Below are 24464 nucleotides of genomic sequence, written 5' to 3'. Positions count from 1 at the left end.
CTGGGCCGGTTTATGCCGGTCTCTGGGCAGGGGCTGTTTTCCTAGCTGCCTGGAGGCCAGCGCTGCCTCCTGAAGTCAGTGGCCTGGCTGAGGAGGTGGGCCGCTGGGCCAGGGAGGGCTCTGCTGCTGCTGGTGCTGGGGGCACGAAGTCCCAGGACAGGTTCCTGGTGCCACCTTACGGATGGGCTCAGTGCAAAATGGCAAAGATGGTCATTTTATAATGGGCGCACTTCTCTCCTATCACATGCAAAAGCGAGGGACAGTGAAAGGGGCCCCCCCTACACCGAGCCAACCCTTGTCCCATGGCTGCGACACACACTCCAGGGGACAACATCATTTCTCCCCTTCAGATGCCCTTTGGAACCTAGGCCCCCGGGTCGCTCTTCCTTGCCCAGGATTGAACTTGGTATGTTTGTTTGTCTCCATGCCTACTCTGCTTCTTCTTTTCTTTCTTTTTAAAATCATTTCCAAAACCACCTTTACTTTACCGAGATGAGGGGCAGGAGAACTCCCCTACTCAAATAAGGACTGGGGATATGGTAAATATTTGGAGTTTCATGGCCTGGCCGCTAGTGGTGAGGAAATCCGTTACGGATCTCCCCGTCCTTCCCGGCCGTCTTCACTCATGGTCATAAATCCAGTAAAGCCTGTCTTGGAAGCAAAGAGAAAGAAGTCACATGACCAGTAGCTGACCAGCAACAGCCCTTCTACACCAATGGAACTGGCTGGATGAGACTCGGAGCTTCTTCCGTCACTCTGCCTGGCGTAGCAGAAAGCAAGTCTCTAGATACAAAAGACAATAACGGACATTGCTTTCCCGCGCTCTGAAAGCACACACGTGTGCCGGTCCTCAAGAATGACCAGCACAATGTCTTGTTGCGTATGGTGGTTACCTATGCCAGAGTGACCCGACACAACGTTCCAGCAAAATGATGACAGTCCCGATCCCCAGCAAGGCTTCTGAGCTCCTGTGCTCACCCACATGTACAGCTGAAGGCTGCAGGTTTGTTTCCCCTTGTGGGCTCTCTGGGAGACCCCAGGATTGATTATTTCAGGATTCCACAAAGATGAGTTCAGGAAAAAGATTATACATCACAATGCTTAGCATTTATATATCAAAACAAGTTATAAATAGTTCCTACCGTGACCACGTCTACGCGAGGTAGGTGAGTACGACTGTCCCTATATTACCAATAGAAACCCGAGGCCGAGGAGTGCGGGACTGTTCCAGGCCCGAGTGGTCAGGAGCGACCTTGAGACTGGCATCCTGGTGACCACCTGATTTGGGCTAAAGAGGCTGTGCCCGTCTCTAGGGTGGCTACGGTCTGCATTAATACAGGGTTATATGTTGTATAGGTATAAAACAGCGACACACGACGACATCATAGAACAATAATCCAATATTTCTGTTTCTTAGTAAAATATGTGAAGCACAGTATTTAAATTGCATTTCTCTGAAAAGCATTTGGTATATTAAATAGCTCTATAAAGATTTGCTGGCATACCCTTAACAGCATAATGAATGATTCTAAAGAAACTAAAACCCACAGATGCATAGAGACCTTTCCTTTATAATACCATAAGCTAAACAAAAAAAAAATGTGAAAAACTACTTTATTCTCATAATGCAGACCTAATCGCTTGCTGGATATTGGCAGGTAGCTACCTAATTTTTCTGAGCTTGAGAGAAAAGATACATATTGCTGGCTGTGGTTTTAAACTATTCATTTGAGGGGAAAATGCAGTTGAAAGGTGAAAATTACAGACCGCTATTTCCATTTGGTATCCATTCTGAGGAATTCATACATTTTCAAAAGACGTCGTTGTACTTGGAACTAGCATGGAGGTGAACAGAGGGACGCTGAGGCTAAGAAGAACAGTCTCTGAGAAGAGAAAAAAAGTGGTACCAAGGAAAAGGGACGGTATTCGAAGAAAACGAACAAGGAGGCAAAAGGGTGGTTTTCAAGGATGCCGAGGCTGGCATGAGATGTCAGCTGCTCATGCTCGGATGACTGCACGGGTCTTGGAGACGGTTCGTGGGGTAGATACTTGGCTTGATCAGTCCCTTGGCTGCGGTGAAAGCCTCGCTCACTTCTCTAAGAAGCAGATCTCAGAAGGGTATGAGAAAGCATTGACCTCATGCTAAGCTTCGTAAGAACCGACCAGGTGGGTCGGCAGAGAAAGTTCTAAAACTAGGAAGGAGGAGGCATCGAAGTCTTAAAATTTGTATGCAAACATAAAAACTAACTTCCAAGCTGAAATGACATTCTCTGTCAGGAGTCACAAATAGAAAAGTCCTAACCTTAGTGCACACACCGCTAAGATAGTGTTAGATGAGATATTACATGTCGTTCAGAGAATATCTTTGTGTCAGTGTGCTTTTTCCCTAAAAAAGACATATTAAATTTTTTTTTCTCTCCTCAAGTCCTTTATATATAAATAGGAAAGGCAAGCTGTCCTGTCAGTTTGCTCCTTCACGCTAGACACTGGCGGGGTCCTTCGCGTGGGCGCCGTACGTGGCAGTTTTGTTGGTGGGGGGCTTGAGTCTGAGCAGGCTGGAGCAGTTGGGCTGTTTGGTCGGCTGCACGGTCCGGGCGTAGGGTGAGTACCAGTCCCTCTCGAACACATCCTTCAGCTGCTTGATGATGCTCCTGTTGTTCCTCACATCAGCCTGGTTGATAACGAGGCCCGTGCCAGCATTCTGGGTAAAGTCGTTCCCTACCCAGTCAAAATTGCCTGCACACAAAGGAGAGAATGGTGCCGAGTTAAGATCCACAGGGGGAATGTTCCCCGTTTAGTGAAACACCGAGCAGATTCTATTTTTTTTTTCTAAATAATAATGACAGGGAGATTGAATTGTGTTGACAGCTCAGGGAAAAAAAAATTCCAAGAGGCCTTACATATGGCATATTAATATTTGCATATTATTTTGGCATTTTCTTCAGCTTTGCTCAACTTGAAACTCAAAACAAGGAATCTGCTGGGTTTTTTGGATAAATGTTATTTCTTATTGACATTCACAAGATACACTAAATACAGCAACATTTAAGATATATAGGAATACACTTAAAAATCCTGTGAACAATTACTACCTTCTCAAAGAGACAACATCTGATCCGTACGTACACACGAGGCCTTCTAATTACAACGCTCCCAGCTTGCATATCAACGAAACGGCTGAAGCCAGGGAAGGAGGGTCACTTCCCGTCTGAACACACAAACCTCTCCTTGCTCGGCTGTAAATCATTTCCTGGTTCCAGGGTCTGGGTCCTTGGCCCAGGAATCGGGCATTTGCTGAGCTCATAGGCTCCCCAGCACAGACGCTTGGGACCGTATTAGTTTACCAAAGCTGCTGTAACAAAGGCCCACAGACCGGGTGGCTTAAACGAGAGAATCTATTGTCTCAGGGTTCTGGAAGCTAGAAGTCCAAAATCAACGTGTTGGCAGGGTTGGTTCCCACCGGGACAGAGAATCTGTTCCCGGCCGCTCCCCTGGGCTTGTAGATGGCCAGCTTCCCCACCGCGTCTCTTCACATTCTCTTCCCTCTGTACATGTCTGTCCTTGTGTCCAAATTTCCCTGTGTATAAGGGCACCAGTCAAACTGGATCAGGACTCATTCTGATGACCTCATTCTAACTGGATGACCTCTGTATAGACCCTGACTCCAAATAAGGTCATATTCTGAGGTACTGGGAGTTAGAACTTCCAACATACGAATTTGGGGGGGACACGGTTCAGCCCATGGCAGGCAGTAAGGCTGGGATCTGTCCAAGAAGGGGCCTAGCGTATCCGCGTCACTCACGTGTAGTCCTTCTTCAAGGCAGGAGGAGATAAAAGGAGAGACTACCCCAAAGTCCCGCACGAATCTCCTATCTTGGCATCCATCAGGGAAAGGTTCTAGCAGGAGAACAAAGTTTTCTCCTCAGGAGGGTCCACTCCATTCATTTCTTTGGTCTTTTTGTCTTTCATTTAATGTACATTTACTGATTGTCTCATGTCTACCAGGTGGTTACCTGGGGCCGTGATAGAAACCAGAGAATGACGGTCCCTGACTCCAAGGCGTCCAGGAAGGAAACACAACGATTCTAACACAAAGAGATGTATGCATACAACGCCACGAGGGCAAGGGAAAAGCTGCACGAGTCAGGAAAGCATTTTGTTGAGTAACGAGAGAGAAGCAGAAACATCAGTTAGGAAGGTAGAGAGCCTCACCCATAGAGGGATGTGGACAAAAATACGATCAGGATCTTGCATCATGAGGCAGAGGAGTTAAGGATGAAGTCAGGATATAAGGACCTTAGGGGGGAGAGAAACTGTCCTTTGTTAAGTGCCTACTACAAGCAAAGCACGAGGCTTGGCATTTGTATCTGTTCTCTCTCACGGTTGGTAGGATTTATACCCACTCCACAGATGAGAAGCCTGAGGCTCGAAGAGGTGAACAGATTTAATCAATGATGGACCCAGGTCTCCACGAACTCTCTATAATACCATAAACGAAGCAGTGTTCTTGCTAAAAAAGATTTCATGAATAACCACTAGCCTGGGTCTGGTCTCAGCTCCCAGTTTTGTGCTCCTCTGTTGTTCAGAGCTGGTCTCATAAAGAAAACCGAAGGAGTGTTAAGTGTAGATCTTGATTTCCAGTCCCTCAGCGGCCCTGCAGCCATCGCTGCAGGAATGTCTGCTGAATAAGACACTGGGCCTCCTTGACCCAAGGCCCCGTAGCCATTTGCGCGGGGAGAGCCATCCAGAGAACCGATATCCATTCCTTCACAGCGCTCGCCCTGTGGGCCCTCCTCTGCTCTCTGAGCCCCCACACGTATCAACTCCCTGGGAGAGCGGAAGTGGTTCCCTTGTCGCAACTTGTGCACCTTGAGTTTATTCCTCAGGGCCTCACACGGGTCCCCAGATGGAATATTCTCAGCATAGAGAACAAACCCTTCTTTCCTTCTCTCTCTCTCTCTGTCCTCCGTCTCACACTGTCTCCTGCCGCTCCCCAGACACCACACCGGCACCCTGGATGGCTTCAGGACAGACACAACGTTGGACGAATGTGACTGCTCTGAATGAGGGGACTGTCCGGACACCGCGTTGGAGTCTCCTGGCCAGCGCAGGGTTCTGGCCGGGCGCTCTCACACGCAAGGCCATGCTCAGACGCAGTGGCTTCGTGCGGTGCTCAGCGCCAGGCTTGGACTTCTAAAACCGGGGGTTAGTAGCCGCTGCGCGGTAAGAGTTACTTTGGAGCCGCTGGAGGACAGCAGCTTCGGGTCATCCCAGGAACAAGACTCCTGGGCTCTTGCACGCCTTTTGGGGACTTGCGGATTAGACGCCAACGTCTCGTCCCCACAGCTGAGTGCCAGGCAGTGAATTCATTACCTCATTACATTATCTCATTCAATAGTCACTGCAATTCTACGACGTGATGATACTCACTCTGTTGTACCGATGGGGAAATTAAGGCACAGAAAGGCTAGGTGAGTTGTCCAAGACAGGAGTGAAAGAACGACCAGAGCTGAGTTTCAAAGGCAGGTCTGACCCCACAGCCCATGCTTAACTTCTGCTCCATGTCGCCTCTGATCCTAAGGGCCTGCATCGTACCAGCTGAGCATTTCCCCCCAGACTTTAGCATCAGCTTCCAGGGCCGGAGCATCGGGCCACACTGAGCCCCACTCCTCTGGGGACCACACTCTCTGAAGGACACAGGGATGGAGCTAGGTTTTGGGGGAAGCATGAGAAGACGGAAAGATAAGTGAGAGAAGTGACAAGATTCTGGAGCCTTATTCTGCGAGAGTCAGCTTTTCTCTTCAGTACAATGCGTGGAGCAAGATCCGACATTTTTATTCTCCAAAGCCGTAAGTAGGTCCTTCTCTGCAATTCCAGCACTAGGCAGCTCTCACGGGCCCACAGAGGCATTCCTCCGCCGGGGTGATCACGTTTTCCCACCTCTCACTTCCTCATGGTTTGGCTGTACTTAGAATCACGTACCTGCTTCAGTGTTTTCTCACCTGGGACACTGCTCCACCCAGTACGGAGACTACCGTCTCGGCTTCCCGAATGCATGTGTCGGCTCCGGTGGCAGGAGAACAGTAGTGCCATCCCCAGGAACCACGGCACGGGTACGGACAAGCTCACTGGGAAGGTGTACGTGCCTCAGTGAGCCTTCTGAGTGCCTCCAAGTAACCTACCACCCCCCTGTCAGCCCTCCAACAATTCAAACCATCTTCTGGACAAATGTGCAAAGCCAGACTCAAATATACTCCAGAGAATTCAAAATCAGACAGATGATACTGTTTGGGGGAATCTTCTAAGTCTCGTGAAGATTTAATGAGCTATAATTCCATGCAAGGTCTAGTGTGGATTTTTCTTAATTCAGCATTCTCAGCAGGTGTCTGAGTGACGACTGAAGAGATTTCCAGAACATGCTGGTAATTATTTAAATTATCAATGAATTTTCCTTCTGGATGCTCTTTAAATATTTTTATACAAGAACTATGCCTCGCTCTAGGGAATTAATGTTTTGCCAAAATGCTGTGTGTAAAATGAACTCATTTAAAAATGCATTATAATAGAGAGCCAGAAATAGACCCATGTAAATATAATCAACTGATCCTTACAGAGGAGCAAAGACAATACAAGGGGGCAAAGCTAGTCTTTCCAACAACAGTGCTGGAGTAACGACATCCACCTGTAGACACAGACCCTACCTATAAAACTCCTAGGAAACGACAAATAAGAGAATCTAGATGAACTTCGGTTTGGTGGTGACTTTTAGGACACAGCACCAAAGGCACGATCCGGGGAAGAAATCACTGACAAGCTGGACTTCATTACAATTTAAAATGTTTTCTCTGTGAAAGACACTGTCAAGAGAATGAAGAGATAAGCCACAGGCTGGGAGAAAATATATGCAAAAGACACATCTGATGAAAGACTGTTATCTAAAATATACAAAGAACTCTTAAAACTCAACAGTAAGGAAATGAACAGCCCGATGAAAAAATGGGCCAAACACACCTCATCCAAGAAGCTATTCAGATGGCAAGTAAGCATAAAGAGATGCTCCATGTCGTGTTATCAGGGAAATGCGGATTAAAACAATAATGAGGTACCGCTGCACACCCATCAGAATGGCCACGATCTGGAACTCTCGGTCACTGCTGGTGGGAACTCAAAACGGTAGAGACGCTCTGGAAGACAGTTTGGCAGTTTCTCACAAAACTCAACATCATTTTACCATACGATCTGGCGGTCACACTTCTTGTTATTACCCAATGGGTTTGAAGACATGTCCCCACAAAAACCTGCATGTGAAAATTTACAGCAGCTTAATTCATAATTGCCAAAACTTGGAAGCAACCAAGATGTCCTGAAGGTGAACAGATCAACGCTGGTCCATCCAGACAGTGGAATATTATTCAGCACTAAAAGGAAATGAGCTGTCAAGCCATCCAAGATACCGAGGAAGCTTAAATGCATAATGCTAAGTGAAAGAAGCCAATCTGAAAAGGATATACACTGTATGATTCCAACTACATGATATCTTGGAAAAACTCAAATGATGGAGACAGTGAAAAGATCAGTGGTTGCCAGGAGCTGGCAGGGAGGGAAGGAGCACAGAGGACTGGCAGGACCCTGAAATGACTCTACATGATATCGTAATGGTGTATACGCATCATTACACATTTGTAGGACCCACAGAACGCAACATCAAGAGCGAACCCCTAATGTGCATCAGTAGCAGCGTGGGTTCACCAACTGTAGCAAGTGTCCCACTTTGGGGGGAGGCTGATAACGGGCAGGCTGAGTGAACGTGTGTGAGGGGGCAGAGGGAGGTAGGAATTCTGTGTTTTCTGTTTGGTTTCGCTGTGAACCTAAGCTCTAAAATAGTCTATTTTAAAAACACATTATACGTGGAGAAGATGAGAGAGAGCCAGGAATCCATATTTACTAAGGACTGAGACAGATGAGAACCAGTGTTTGGAGCTTTTCATGTATTATCTCATTTAATCCTCCACCACCAAAGGGTGGATGCTTTTTACAGACAAGAAAACAGTGGCAGCAGGGCTCAAGACAGATCACATGACTTTCCATCATCTTCCAGCTTGTAAGGGTCAGTGCTTGAATTCAGATAGGGGTTTTGGGGACTCCAAAACACTTATTTAATTCGTTAACATCACTTTTGGATAGAGGCACTATAAGACGGCTCCATGTACACGCAGGTCAAATATCCAGATCTGAGTTCCTAAATTCAGCTGTGCTGGAAACCTGATCCGTCCCTGTGTTTCCCAATTATTGAGCCCGCAGTTCCCAGTTTTGATGGAATGATTCTGAGTTTGCTTTTGACACATGCTCAAAGAGGAGCTGATCTCATTCTACTTTGCATAAGCTAAGGAACATGAGAAGATCCAAATTACTATGTTTCAAGCCGAGAGAGACAACATGAATAAAATAATATTGTCATTTTCTAAAACAAGTTGAATAATACCCATTTTTAAAAATTCCAATATTCTATTCTCCTAATGTGACACATAACTACTCAAAATGGACAAAGGACCGCCTTCCACGGAGCCGGGATGGAGGAGCTAACTTTCGAGTGGCTGATGGCAGTGTCTTCTGGTTCCAGGTGGTAGGGTTGGGGGGGGGAGGTTCTGGGTACCATGGATTCTAGGCCTCGCTCTTCCTCTTCACATCTGCATGTTTAAGTCATTTCCCCTCTTATGGTCCATGTTTCCTTATTGCTCAGCTGCAGGTGATAAAAGCTGCCCTCCCTACTGGCAATGTTGCTTAGAAAATCAAACGAGATAAAGCACTTTACAAAGCAAAAGCCATAGTCTTTACTCACTCACTGAATTGGGGGGAAAAAAAACCCATATTCTACACTCCTTCATTCCACACACGTTTTTCTTTTTCTTTCTTTCCTTTTTTTTTTTTTCCAGATTTTATTTATTTATTTGACAGCGAGAGAGCACAGCAGGGAGAGCAGCAGGCAGAGGGAGAGCGAGAAGCAGGCTTCCCACCGAGCAGGGAGCCCGATGCAGGACTTGATCCCAGCAACCTGGAATCATGACCTGGGCTGAAGGCAGACGCTTCACCGACTGAGGCCCCAGGCGCCCTTGGGACTCGCCTTTCATGAGCCATTCACCTCCTCACCTATAACATCAGGCAAGCGGACCAAAGAATTTCTGAAAACACTTATTAAAGACATCTATGGTGTCCTCATACTTGAACCAAGCCCTAGAGGAGACGTTCTGTTCAAGCAGCTGTTTGCCCTCCCCGTCCTGCTTCCTCCAGGGCCCCGTGGGCTACGGAAGAACACGCTGGGACCACCACTGACCTGCGTGACCCTGAAGGGGCCTGACAGCCCTGACACCTACCAATGTAAGCCGCGCTGTCCGTCACCATGTACTTGTTGCGATTTAATTTAGGAAACGTGTGGTCCTTTTGTTCTTTCGTAGCACACACGTTCTCTCTTTCCAGATCGAAAAATTTCTGTAAGACACAAGAATAAACAAATTAAGGAAGCAGGTGAATAGGGAACGTTTTTGGTTTTGTTCAAGAGCACAAAAGGGTTTCTTATCCAAATACCCGCAGCCGACCTCATACTGGGTTATTCAAGCCATAATCTTGTTACTTCATATAGATAGAAGCTATTTTTGTTCTCAAATCTATATGGGCAACAAGAGGGAAAATTAGCATGCTCAACTGGGTCTATAATTAACACTTTTAAGCTGCAAAATGAACACAAAATTCATTCTTTCAACAGCATGAGGGCCAGAAGGTTTTTAAATTCTCATTGTCTTATTCCTCGGGGTGCGCTGGCATTTGAGGTCTGCCCAGGGTGCTTTCTGTCACGCATGCCAATGAACTGAATGAATATTCCTCCATGTTGCATACATTCTAAAAAGCAGCAGGGCCGTGTCAATGACTAGCTAATTCAGCTGGGGGTTTGCAAAGGTCAAAAGAGATTCTGCCAAGGGAACAAATGCTTTCCATCTTAACACCTAGGTCTACAAGCTCTTTTAATAAGCAAGTCAAAAAAATCAGCACTTCAAACCATGAATCCTGATTTTCAACTTTAATGTAACCCCAAAAGCCCTCAGGCCCAGGGCTGTGAGGGGATAAGAGAGGGGGCTGACAGTGGAGGTAGGTAGGCTGGAGCTTCTAGAATCTGCTGGAAGTGGTAACAGCTCAGATGAGGCCTGAACTGTGACCGACCCCACGGATGACACACCATCAAAGGTGAGCTCTCGCGTCTCCTTCGTGCTGGAAAAGGCTGAACAGAACTGCGTAGAATCTTTCTGGAATGAATATCTTAGGTCTGCAGGATCATGCGTGTTTGATGGGAAGAGGAGGCAGAGAGAAAAATGAGATGTCATCTAGAAATGGAGACGTCATTTACAGTTTTAAACCAGCAATATCCACAGTAGCCAAGACATGGAAGCTACCTACGTGCCCACTAACGGATGAATGGGTAAAGAGGTTGTGATATATCTGTACAACGGAATATAATTCAGCCATAAAAATGAGGAGATACTACCGTTTTTGACAACATGGATGCACCTTTGAAGGCATTGTTCTAAGTGAAATAAGTCAGAGAAAGAAAGACAAATACTGTATGATATCAATTGTATATAGAATCTAAAATTAAAAAAAAAAAAAAACCAACACAAAATCATAGAGAAAGAGACCAGACTTTTTTGTGTGTTCTGATGCTTTGACATCTGGGCCCTGCTGAGCCTGGAGGGACTGCACTTCCGAGGGCTGGCTAATTCCTGGAGATAGCAAACAACTTGCCCGTGAGAGCACTTCTCATATGTAAACCAAACAGTCCGTGGCCCATACCCTGAACCACCTCCTTTATGGGCTCAAACGCTGGGCCACTATCCACTTGCCCTAATCACCCCAGGGCCAGGTACCAGGCAACCAGGGGCAGCCCCTGGGCCCATGAGCCCACCGAAATCATTCAAACTCGCCAATCTTAAGTGGGCTTACCCTGTCTTGCGTCTTCCCCGGCCCCGTAAACCAAAACAAAAGTCCTTGTCCATCCTTCCCTCACTTCTGCCTCCCGGATGACCCTGGGGCTTCCTCTTGTGCCCCCTTCCCTTGAGATCTGTGAATAAAACAGTCTTTCCAATGGGCGTCATCGCCTGATCTGTTGGGTGTCTTCCTATCTAAATCATAATCAAACCTGTATTTTAGAACACTGCTGAAGTTCGAAAGTCTGACACTAACTGCAAGCATCCTGAACTCTGAGTGAATGCCCTCACGTGGCAGGTTCTTCACCCTTCTCCAGCACACCCTCGTTAGGAAAAATGGCTAAAATGAGTCCACATCCACCATGCTCCCTGCTTCTTCCACTCATTGGTTCACAGATCCTTCCTGAACACTCTTCATCAGCTCCCTTTTTTTATCTTATCCATCCATCCATCCATCCATCCATCCATCCATTCAACATATAGGTTTTGAATGCTTTTTGCCAGCGACCTGCTAGGCACTGGGAATTCAAACATCACTTGATTTTCCATGCTGCCCCATATGCCACTTCAGTTATCTGGAAAATGCCTTCCTTGAGCTTAAACAATCCCCAGCATTCTCTTGTCCATAGAAAGATACTGAACACAAGCTGATTCTATTCTCCTGGGTCTCTGCCTGGCTTTCTGGGACCATACCAGTGTTTCCTCTAATCCCTGATACCTGATTTCAAACCGAGGTTGGTGCCCTAGTCCAACTCCTGGTTATCACATTCACTTGAAAATCTGGTGTGGAAAACAGATCCATGGTAGTAATCATTGACCTGTTCCTTCTTTCCATTTTATTGAGGAGTAACTGACATCTCTCACTGCATAAATTTAAGTTGTACCGCATCGTGGTTTGATTTCTACATATCGTGACATGATGATCACAATACGTCCAGCTAACATCTATCTTCTCATATAGATACAATAAAAAGATAAGAAAGAAGAAAAGAATAAAGACAAAAATTTCTCCTTGTGATGAGACTGAGGATTTATTTTCTTAACAACTCTCCTCTATATCATGTAGCCGTGTTAACTGTAGTCATCACTGTACGTTAAATCCCTAGTATTTATCTTGTAACTGAAAGTTTGTACCCTTTGACCACCTTCCTCCAATTCCCTGTCCCCCTACCTCTACCCCCCACCTCTGGCAACCACAAGTCTGGTCTCTTTTTCTATGACTTTGTGTTGGTATTTTTTTTAATTTTAGATTCTATATACAATTGGTATCATACAGTATTTGTCTTTCTTTCTCTGATTTATTTCACTTAGAACAATGCCTTCAAAGGTGCATCCATGTTGTCAAAAACGGTAGCATCTCCTCATTTTTATGGCTGAATTATATTCCATTGTACAGATATATCACAACTTCTTTACCCATTCATCCGTTAGTGGGCACGTAGGTAGCTTCCATGTCTTGGCTACTGTGGATATTGCTGGTTTGAACATGAAGGTGCAGATACCTAAGTTAGTGTTTTCATTTCCTTTGGATCTATTCCCATTAATAGAATTGCTGAATCATATGGTAGTTCTATTGTTAATTTTTGGAGGATTCTCCATACTATTTTCCATAGTGGCTGCACCAATCTACATTCCCACCAATGGGGCACACAGGCTCCCTTTTCTCCACATCCTCACCAGCATTTGTTATCTCTTGTCTTCTTGATGAGGGCTGTCCTACATGCAAGCTATAGTATCTCATAGTAGTTTTGGTTTGCATCTCCCTAATGACTAGCAATGTTGAGCATCTTTTCACGTACCTCTTGGCATTCTGTATACCTTCTTGGAGAAATGTCTATTCAGGTCCTTGGTCTATTTTTTAATTGGGTTATTTGCTCTTCAGTTGTATGAGTTTTTTATGTATTTTGGATATTAAGCCCTTATCAGATATATGCTTTGCAAATATTTTTCCCCTTTCATAGGTTGTCTTTTCATTTTGTTTCTTTTTGATTTTGTGGTTGTGTCCTAGGAGTCACATCCAAAAAATTTTTATTACCCCAGTCCATGTTAAGAAACTTTGTTCCTTTGTTTTCTTCTAGGAGTTTCATGGTTTCAGGTCTTACGTTTAAGTCTTTAATCCATTTTGTGTTAATTTTTGTGAGTGGTGTATAATATGGGTCCAGTTTCATTCTTTTACATGTGAATATCCAGTTACTCCAGCACCATTCATTGATGAGATTATTTTTTCTCCATTGAGTATTCTTGGCTCCCTTGTCAAGTATTAGTTGGCTGTATATACTTGGGTTTATTTCTGAGCTCTTGGTTCTGTTCCATTGGTCCATTTGTCTGTTTTTATGCCAGTACCATATTTGATGACTATAGCTTTATAGTAGAGCTTGAAATCAGGAAGTGTGATACTTCCTTCTCTGTTCTTCTTTCTCAAGATTTCTTTGGCTATTTGGGGTCTTTTGCAGTTCTGCATAAATTTTATGAGTGCCTTTTCTACTTCTGTAAAAATGCCACTGGAATCTTGATAGGATTGCATTGAATCTATAGATGGCTTTTGGTTTATTGACATTTTAACAATATTCATTTTTCCAGTCCGTGAACCTGGGATACCTTTCCATTTTTTTGCATCATCTTTGATTTCTTTCATCAATGTCTTAGAGTTTTCAGCATACAGATTGTTCATCTCCTTAGATAAATTTATTCCTAAGTATTTTATGTTTTGATGCTAGTATAAATGGGTTCCATTTCTTTCTTTTTCAGAAATTTCATTGTTAGTGTACAGAAACACTACTGATTTTTGTATTTTAATTTTGTATCTTGCAACTTTACTGAATTCATTGATTAAATTTAACATTTTTTGGGTTGAGTCTTTAGGATTTTTTGTATATAAAATCATGTCATCTGCAACTAGAGATAAATTTTCTTCTTCCTTTTCAATTCTGATACTTCTTATTTCTTTTTCTTGCCTGATTGCTCTGGCTAGGACTTCCAGTACTGTGTTAGATAGGAATGGTAAGAGCTGGAACCCTTGTCTTGTTTCTGATCTTAAAGGAAATGCTTCCAACTTTTCATCATGGAGTAAGATGTTTGCTGTAGGCTTCACAGACCTGTTTCTATTTCTAAAACTGATTTATGAACTCAGACATGTGCATGGCTACCTCAGTTTATAAAAACCAGTTAAATGAAGATTAAAAATTTCTATTTTTCCTCAATATTATCAGAATGTTAGGGAGATTAAAATGAAATCTATGTGAGAAGCATAATTTTTTGAAATCTACAGTAAATTCTAGAATTTTATGTTTTTATATTGTTGATAACTTCAAAAAATATTTAATAGTATGAATAAGTTAAAAAACTTTTTATTGATATTATTGTTGATCCCAGAGATATGTAAGTCAGATGTGCATCTTCTCAAGTCTTTGAGCAGATATAACATACGATGTTTTTCAGTATAGATAGGAAAGACAAAAAAATTGCTTTATGACTTCAATTATCTGTTCTGCATGCAGCGACCATAACAGTACGATGTTTAAGAGCTTGGACTCTGGAGTCAGAAAAACTTGTATTTTCCTTTCCTTTATTTTCACATTAATAATGTATGTATTGGCAATGATCTCATTAAAAATGTATGAATAAAAATAAGTATGAATAACATTGTAAAAATTAGTAATTCAGTAATTCTACTTTTAAGATTGGGACAGAAGAAATATGTATGTTTGTTAATGTTACATTTATTGCAGCAAAAGTTACAAGACTATGTTAAAGCTTTTTGTATTTGCTGCGTGAGCATTTTGTAAGACACTGAAAGTTGTTCGAAACAGTACAAGAGAGATTTCTTAGGACTTATTTTATATCGTTTGTTTTCCTCATCCTATAAAGGTGAATAAAATCTGTTTGATTCAGTTTTCAGTTTTCCTAGATACATACACACACACAAAAGAAAGACTTGAATTTGAATTTTTCTCTATTAACTAGTGTCCTGGAGAGAAATTATTTAATCTCTTTAGGCTTCATTTTCTATGTCTGTACAATGTAAAAAGGTCCTGCTTCATAGGGTGGTTGTGAATATTGAGTAGCACATACAAGTACTTAATGCAGTGCCCGTCCAACTGTCTATACTCATGAATATAAGAAATTCCTTCATTTAAAAAAAATATTAAGCACTTACTACATCTAGGCAAAGTGAAGTGAGAGGGTGCCATCATGGCAACAATAAAAACTTAATAAAGGATGTAGCAATGGCTTCCCCAATGGGCAGCAGGCAACAAGGACATTGGTATTGCAGGATGGAAAGAATGGAGACTCAAGCAGTGGCAAAATATTTGGTAAAACCATAACCTGCATTAATTTGGAAGGAAGACCAAGCACCCCACAAAACTCTGGCTACAGGGCAAGGGATGGGAAAACAAACTGTTAGTAGTAGATGTCGGTTGTTGTTAGTGATTTTAGAAAGTTATCAGAGGAGACAAATAAGCCCAGAGACGGATTTGCTGGCTTGCAAGCAGATACAAAAGAGAACAGACACACTAGAAATTTGGTATTTCAAGGGGTTGGAAAAACTGATTGTGCCAGGAGCTCAAAAGCAGAAAATTACTTTGAAAAATGCTTTAAGTGACTGAGGCCAGTTAAGACTCAATCCTGCAGCAAAGATCAGATAACTGGAATAATCATAATCGGTGTAATCTTCCCACCTAAGTCTGACGACCTGAATGAAGCCACCATTAATAAGAGAGAGGAGAGAGAGAGGGAGAAGGGGAGGGGAAGGGGGAGAAGAGAGGGGAGAGGGGGAGGGAAGGAAGGAGAGGGAGGCAGAGGCAGAAGTACATGGGCAAGGAAGCATATTGGTCAAGTTTGGGAATTATGTACAACAAAACCTTTGGCTGTGGCTACTGGTATGTGGAAATGACTAGAAGCAAGTAGGTCAGAAGCCTACTAAATTTCTGACAAAATTGCACTGCCACAGGAACCATGAGCGGAGACCAAAAACTCCTTTAACTGCTCATGCTAAGAACAACCTTACGATCAGGAGTATGAGAACTTCACCATATAGAAGAATTTTACAATCGCTTGGCCCAGTGACTACTGTGACTGTTCCCATGTCCGTCTTCTGAATGGGAGTTTTTACTGTCCTTCTCCTGTCCCTGTTATATGGGGAGGAGGTAACTTCAACCTGGGTTTTGGGTTTCATGGGATATTGTTTTGTTTTTAGTTTCTGTTTATTGAACTATGAGGTCCAGACCTGGACATCACTGGGAGATCCTGAACTTTGCACTGTGCGTACCCGTGGGGGATGAGGGTTCTCTGTGTGGGTACCCAGAACTGCAGACTAATGGTCCATAAACCTGTTCCTTCGTCTTTTTGGGAACATGCCACCCCTGCCATTAGGTGTGGCAGGTGACTGAGTTCTGAGCAGTGGAATCAAGACTACAGGGATGTCTGCCACCTCCAGGTCCCCCCATAAATGCCTCCCGGGCAGTCCTCCAGGCTCTCTCTCCTGCTGCTTGGCCTTGGGATGTTGAGGCTTGGGACGATTTTGGAAGCTACGTGTCAGAGTGGATGCTGGCACCCCTGTCGTCCTGGTCCCTAAACACTGCATGGAGCACAGACCCATCACCCAGAAGGGGGCCTGGCACAGAGTAGGGTCTCAGGGTACATTTGCTGAATGACTGCAGTGGAGGTTGGAAAAGGTGAGCCCTAAAGGACTAACAGGCATTAGTCAGATAAGGCACAGAGGGAACAGTATGTACAAAGGCCCAGAGGGGAGGAAGAGGGCATCATGTGCGAGGACCTGAAGAGAGTCAAAGATGAGCTACGGAACCACCACCACACTGAGAGTAAAACCCATTCCCAATCTTGCGTCCCTCCAAGTATGTGGATTAGCATGTGGCCCGAGGGACTGGCGCAAGAACAGGAGCGCGGGTTGGGGGGACTTTGGGGCTGGGGTAGGCTGTGGGAGAGGACGTGCTGCTGCTCTGTTGGTCACAGACTTAGCAACAGGAGTGGCAGGTGAACAAGGCAGTTCAAACAAAGCGGAAAGGACCCAACAGGCAGTGTGTGAAAACAGGACGAGCCCGGGAGGGAGCCAGGAAATGTGGGTTCCAGGCTCCTTCTCTCGTGTGTTTGTCTTGAAAAAATACTTATCCTACTTTTGAAATATTTTCTAGCTATCAGAGACTGTTATCCTGAGAACAGTCACAAAATGCATGTGCTTACAGCTGTCACAGGTGTGGGGAGGGAGTCAGCTCTCTTATTTAATAATACTGAAGTCAACGTCATACTTACAACTTTCAAACTGCAGTTGGCTATTTCGGTGCAAATAGCTTTAAGAGATGAAATAAAGTTAAATGTCAGGGGGTCAGTTTCCTTCCAGAAGCTTATAAGGAGTCGAACTTTAACGCTTCGCAAAACTAATGCTTCCCTTATTTTCCCATCCAAGTCTGGCCAGTAAGTCCTGTAGGAATAATATCCATGTGGACAAAAATAAAGAAAAGAAGTTAGTTTGGGGAAAGAAATTTACTAGACTACAAAGAACATTTATATTAACCCAATCATTACTTCGTTCTGTAATAGAGACACACCCTGGTAGGAAATGTCGAAAACATGCAGATCTCCTGGGCGGGGCACCCACAGAGGATGCTTTCCTGGGTCCAGCCCCTCCCTGAACTGAGTTCCCCCACCACTGGGGCCTCAGAGGATATGGACAGACTGACCTCCATCACCTGCTCAGAGTCTTGAGCACCCCCGTCAGTCCCAAAGGCTGCAAGGACCCCTCTTCTTTGGAAAATGCCCTCCAGATGAGCTTCTGCTCTGATTATGCAACCTTCCCCATACTCTTATTTCCAGGCTGCCTTCCTCTCCTGACCAAGCCCCCAGCTGCTCTGGCCCTTGCACTCCCCACCTGCCCTCCCCAAGGGCAACAGTGTCTCCTGGAGGCTCAGCCTCTTCCTGAATCCGTAGCCTCTTGCCTGAACTAAATCCTGACTCTTCCCGAGGCCACACCTTCTCTGGAAGTCCTGCCATTTAGTTTCTAACCGCAACCTGTCCGTTTGGTGCAGGAGGTGGGTCAGCCCCCCCAACACACACCACGTCACTTCCAGAACTGTCACCTATTTCTCACTGAAAAAGGAAAACACAACAAACATTTCCATCTTAAAGACAAGCCCCAAATCTCTCTATCTCCCCTCAGCCCTGACATGTGTAGACTTTCTGTTTGTTCCCTGGTTCAGACCTTTCCCTGATTCCAGGCCAACTCAGTTTGGACGAATACAGTGTTATTCAAAACCTTAGCCTGTTAGTTTTGAGTTCTCCTCTGTATATGGCCCAGCCTGTGGTCCTGCAGTGTCCTGCACACTATGAAATCCCCAGTGAGCGTGATCTTGCCCTGCGTGGGCCCAGCCCCATGACCCCCCACACTATTCTGCTCCATCAGCTCCAGGTCCCCTTTCTGGCCCAGCCCAACCTCAGTGATCACCTGAAGGACCCCTACCCTGGCCCTTCCTCTAGCTCTTGGGTCAGAGTCATACCTCCCTTGGTCTATTTCTATGGTCACAAAGCCAAGGACTACTGAACAAAGTCAGCTCAGTCCTGTGAGGCTGGAGCCAACACAAGGGCATCTGGCCCTCACCGCCATCCACTACCCTTGTCCTCGCCTTGCACGGTTCCCCCTCCGGGACCTTTCTGTAATTAGTCTAAGCTGGACCCCACTCCTCAGATACTTGTTTCTTCCTCCATCCACAAAATAGAGCTTCTCAGTCATGGTCTTTCTCACCTTTCTACCCCCGAGAGCCTCACGCATCCTTCTCCACTCTCCTCCGGCTCCGAAGATAAGGCAACCTGCTCAGGGTCAGACCTGGACCTCCCTTCCCCCTGGGCCATTCCCCTGACCCTCTGCAACTGTGTTTCATTGGTCACTCCTCCCCGAAGAGAGTTTCAACTACCCGCCCTCTCCCTTCCTCTTAGTTTGAGAACAAAATGTGAATCTCTCTCAAAGAACCCTCCCCTGACTCTGCATCGCTGTGGCTGGTGCACAACCTCTTTTCCCTTTTGAACTAAACATCTATCTATCTATCTATCTATCTATCTATCTATCTATCTATCTATCTATCTATCTTTCTATCATCTATCTATCGATCTATTATCTATCTATCGATCGACCTATCATCTATGTATCTTTGAGTGTAGCTGACACACGATGTTACATCAGTCTCAGGTGTTCGACACGGTGAGTGAACACCTCTATGCACTACGCGGGGCTCACCACCAGGGCGGCTGCCGTCTGTCACCCTACACCACCACCACAGGACCCTCAAGTATGTTCCCTGCGCTGTGCCATTCATCCTTGTGCTTTACTCATTCCACAGCTGGGAGCCTGGACCTCCTTTTCCCCTTCACCCATTTGCCCATCCTCCTGCCCCTCCCCTCTGGCGACCATCAGTTTGCTCTCTGTATTTATGGGTCTCTTTCTACTTTTTTGAACATAACTTCTTGACACTGTAATCTAGAATCTCTGACTTTACTTCATCACCCCCGCTCACTCCTAAGCCTACTGCCCCCCCCCCCCCGCCTCCAGGCCCCCGTTCTTGCGCAAATCTCCAAGTCAGCAGGGATGTCCCAACTGCCAAGTCTAATGGACATCATTCGATTCTTATTTTACTGTTAATTGAAGCCCCATGTGGCTCTGCTGATGGTTCTTTTCTTCTTGAAAACGGATTCCATTGGCTTCGATGACCCTGTGGTTTGATGGTCTGTCCCTTATCTCTTGCAATGTTTATCTATTGTGGGGTCTATGCTCCCTCAAGATTCTACCACCATCCCCTGTTCTCCTCACTCTACAGGCCGTCTCCTTGGTGGCTTCATCTATGCACTGGATCTCAGCTGTCCTCCAGAGTCGGAAAAGCTCCAAATTCACATCACCAGGCTAACCCTCTTCAGACTGCGTTCTGGATATCTTTGTAAGGTCTTTATCCATCTGGACCTTTACAAGAACCTCAAATTCACAAACCTGATTTTTATAGCCTCTTTTACTTTGTATACCGTTCACCATCTAATCACCCAAAGCAAAAACCCGGCAATCATTCCTGTGCCTGCTCTCCTTTTCACCGCGTACTTCAAAGACATTCCTGGAATGTACATCCGCTGTTCTATCCTTCTGAGCCGTCATTATCCCTGACCTGGGCCACTAACAGCTCCAAATTGGTTTCTCGGCCTCCAGTTTTGTCCCGTCAAGTACATCTTCCATGACCACCAAAGTGATCTATCTAAAAGCATATCTCCTTTGATTAAAATGTAGTGGAGGCTCCGCAAAGTCACAAGACTCCCTTACGGTCAGATCCTCTTGTCCCTGGTCCCCGCCTTCCCTCCAATTTCATCTCTCACCACCTGTGTTCCAGCACTGAACCTGTTACAGATGCTGCCAGGTGCCAGGCAATTTTTCCCCATCTGAAACTTTGCTCATGCTGTCCCTCCTACCTGGAAAACTCCTCCTTATCCTTTGTTTGATTAACTCCTGCATATTTTAAAATGTAATTCAGGTAGCATTTCCTCCAATAAGCCTCTTCTAACCTTGAAACTGCCACAGATGCTCTTTCCCTGGGACCTATAATATTTTGTGCACATATCTACTGTTCCATTCACCGCACTGTGCTATGATAATTGATTCTGTGTCCGTCTGCCCTATTGGATGGAGTTCCTGGGACCATACACTGCTCAGACTTCAATCACTCCTGCACAGTGCCCAATAAATATTTGTTGAATGAAAACATAAATGAAAAATATTAATACCTCACAGATTAATCAGCCTACTTTTTTCTTATTGAATAAATTTGATGCATAACATTGTGTAAATTTTATAAGCTATATAGCATGTTACTTTGGTACATTCTTATACTGTAGTATTATGGCCAGTGTACTGACAGTCATCACATCACAAAAATTACAGTAGAATATTTACAGCACATTAGCCGTCTATGACCTATTTACTACTCATTACAAGGCTGCAGTCTTAAACACCATCACTCTTATCCCTCACCCCTCCCCACTAGTAACCACCATTTTACTGTCTGTTTTCTATCACTTCCATACAGAAGTGATATCATACAGTACTTGTCTTTTTCTGTCCGACTTCTCTCGTTTAGCATAATGGACTCACGGTCCATCCATGTTGGTGCAAATGGGAGGATATTCTCCTTTCTCGTGGTTGAATAATATTTCATGGTGTATATTGCCACATCTTTTTATCCACTCATCCGCGGATAGGCATGTGTGCCGTTTCCATATCTCGGCCACTGTGAATAGTGCTGCAGGAAACACGGCAATACAGGTAACTCATCAGAATTCTGTTTTCGTTTCCTTTGATTAAATACCCAGAAGTGGAATTGCTGGATCGTGTGGTAGACTTATTTTAATTTGGGGGGGAACCTCCATATTTTCTTCCATAGTGGTTGGATCAGTTTACCTTTCTACCAACTGTGTATAAGTGTTCCCTTTTCACTACATCCTCGTCAGCACCTGTTGTCTCTTGGCTTCTTGATGACGGCCATTCTAACAGGTGTGAGGCGATATCTCATCATGGTTTCGATTTGCCCTTCCCTGATGATGAGTGACGCTGAGCATCTTTTCATGTGTCTGTTGGCCATTTTGATGTCCTCTTTGGAGAAATGTCTGTTTAGTTCCTTTGTCCATCTTTAATCAGATTATTTGCTTTTTGTTGTTGTTGTTACTGAGTTGACTGAGTTCCTTACAGATGTGGATGTTAACCCTTTATCCAATATATGGTTTGCAAAAATTTTTCCCCATTCTGTAGGTTGTCTTTTTTTTGTTGTTGTTAATTGTTTCCTTTGCTCTGCAAAATCTTTTGAGTTTGATGTAGTCCCATTTGTTAATTTTTTGTTATTGTTGTTTGTGCTTTTGGTGTAATGTCAAAAAAATTATTACCAAGACCATTATTGATGAGCTTTTTCCCTATCTTTTCTTCTAGGAGTTTTGTGATATCAGGTCTTATCTTTAAGTCTTTGATCTATTTTGAGTTAATTTTTGTGAGTCATGTGATAGGGCTCCAACTTCATTGTTCTGCATGTTTTTCTCCAGTTTCCCCAGCACCGTTTGTTGAAGAGACTGTCCTTATCCCATTGAGTGTTCCTGGTGCCCGTGTTGAATATTAGTTGACTGTATAGGCCAGGGTTTACTTCCGAGCTCTCTATTTTGTTCCCCTGGTTGATGTTGTCTATTTTTGTACTGTTTTTACTATGGCTTTGTCTTATAGTTTGAAATCAGGAAGTGAGATGCCTTGAACTTTGTTCTTTTTCTCAGGATTGTTTTGGCTGTTTGGGGTCTTTTGTGGTTCGATACAAATTTTGAGGTTGTTTCTTTTATTTCTGTGAAGAATGTTTTTGGTATTTTGATGGGGATTGCATTGAATCTGTAGACACTTTCAGTAGTGTAGCCATTTTATTAACATTAGTTCTTCAAATCCATGAACATGGGATGCCTTTCCATTTGTTTGTGTCTTCTTCAATTTCTCTTGGCAAAGCCTTGTAGTTTTCATTGTACAGATCTTTCACTTCCTTGGTTAAATTTATTCCTAAGTATGTTGTTTTGTGATGCTGCTGTGAATGAGATGGTTTTCCTTCTTTTTCAGAGGCTTCATTGTTAGTGTAAAGGAATGCAATTGATTTTGTATCTTGACACTTTACTGAAATTGTTGATTTATTCTGACAGTTTTTTTGATTGAGTTTTTAGGATTTTCTATATATAAGATCATATCATCAGCAAATAATGACAATTTTACTTCTTCTTTCCCAACGTGTATGCCTTTTATTCCTTGCCTGATTGCTTTGGTTGGGGCTTCCAGGACTGTTCAATACAATAAGAATGCTGAGAGTAGTCATCCTTGCTTTTTTCCTGATCTTGGGGGAAATGCTTTCAATATCTCTCTAGTGAGTACGATGTTAGCTGTTGGTTTGTCATATATGGCCTTTATCATGCTGAGTTATATTCCTTCTGTACCCATGTTAAAGGTTTTTTTTTTTTTTTATCATGAAAGGGTGTTGTATTTTGTCAAATGGTTTTTCTTTGTCTATTGAGATGATCACATGATTTTTATCTATCTTTTTACTGATGCAATGTATTTGCATTTATTGACTTGCATATGTTAAAATATCTTTGTATCTCCGAGATAAATCCTACTTGGTCATTGTGTATAATCTTTTTAATGTGTTCTTGAATTTGGTCTGCTAATATTTTCTTGAGAATATCTGCATCTATATTCATCAGGGATATCGATCTATAGTTTTCTTTCTTGTGGTCTCCTTATCTGATTTTGGTAGCAGAGTAATGCTGGCCTCACAGAATGAGTTTGAAAGTGTTTCTCCTTCTTGATATTTTGAACAAGTTTCGGGGAGGATTGGTGTTAATTCTTCTTTAAACATTTGGAAGCCATCTGGTCCTGAGGTTTTTTGGGTTGGGAGTTTTTTGATTACTGATTCAATGTCTTTACTCATAACTGGTCTGTTCAGATTTTCTACTTCTACCTGTCTCAGTCTTGATAGGTTGTGTGTTTCTAGAAATGTAACCTTTTTTTTTTTTGGTTTATGTAATTTCTTAGCATATAATTGTTCATAGGAGTCTCATAGTTCTGGGTATTTCTGTAGTATCAGTTGTAATGTCTCCTCTTTCATGTTTAATTTATTTCTTTGAGTCCTCTCTCTTTGTTCCTTAGTCTAGTTAAGGCATCAGTTTTGTTTATCTTTTTAAAGAAGCAGCTCTTCGTTTTGTTGATCCTTCCTATTAATTTTTTAGTCTCTATTTCATTTATTTCTGCTCTGATACTTATTGTTTCCTTCCTTTTGTTAACTTCAGGCTTACTTTGCTTTTCTTTTTCAAGTTCCTTGAGGTGTGAACTTCGGTTACTTAAGATATTTCTCATTTCTCAGTGTATGTGTTTATAGTTATAAACTTTCTCTTGGATCTGCTTTTATGCATCCCATAATATTTGATACGTTGTGTTTTCATAATTTTTTATTTCCCTTTTGATTTCTTCTTTGATCCCATAGAGTTTTGGAAGTGTGCTTAGTTTCATATTTGTAGATCTTCTTACTTTCCTATTGATTTCTAGTTTCATACAGTTGTGGTCAGAGAAGATAGTTAGTATGATTTCAACTTCCTTAAATTTGCTAAGATTTGTTTTGTGACCTAACATGTGATTTATCCTGGAGAATGTTCCATGTACACTTGAGAAGAACGTATATTCTGCTGCTGTTGGGTGTAATGTTCTGTATATGTCTGCTAAGTCCATTTGTTCTAAAGCCAGGTTCAACTGCAATATTTTCTTGTTGATTTTCTGTCTGGGTGATTTATCCATTGCTGATGGTGGGGTGTTAGAGTCCCCTACAATTACTGTATTACTGTCTATTTCTCCCTTATGGTCCCTCATTAATTGCTTAATATGTTTTGAAGTTCCAGTGTGGGTAGCAAGCATGTATATTTATGATTGCTTTGTCTTCTTGA

At 43.5% G+C, this 24464-nt stretch overlaps 1 protein-coding gene across 2 annotated transcripts in view; it reads right to left on the bottom strand.

The window, feature by feature from the left end:
* Nucleotides 1-1597: 1597 nt before the first annotated feature.
* Nucleotides 1598-24464, bottom strand: part of PLD5 (phospholipase D family member 5) — a 365515-nt gene continuing 342648 nt past the window's right edge. For both annotated transcript variants that reach the window (XM_045795973.2, XM_087859722.1), the window contains exons 8-10: nucleotides 17244-17412; nucleotides 9372-9486; nucleotides 1598-2736 (exon numbers count right to left, since the gene is read on the bottom strand). In XM_045795973.2, the coding sequence (XP_045651929.1) occupies nucleotides 2480-2736; nucleotides 9372-9486; nucleotides 17244-17412 (541 nt within the window). In that variant the 3' untranslated portion in view covers nucleotides 1598-2479. The remainder of the gene's footprint in view (nucleotides 2737-9371; nucleotides 9487-17243; nucleotides 17413-24464) is intronic.

This window comes from Ursus americanus, chromosome 2, assembly GCF_024610735.1.
Source record: "Ursus americanus isolate L20-20 chromosome 2, mUrsAme1.1.p, whole genome shotgun sequence".
Lineage (NCBI taxonomy): Eukaryota > Metazoa > Chordata > Mammalia > Carnivora > Ursidae > Ursus > Ursus americanus.
Note: the sequence above shows the minus strand (reverse complement) of the source record. Positions and strands in the feature narration are given on the sequence as shown.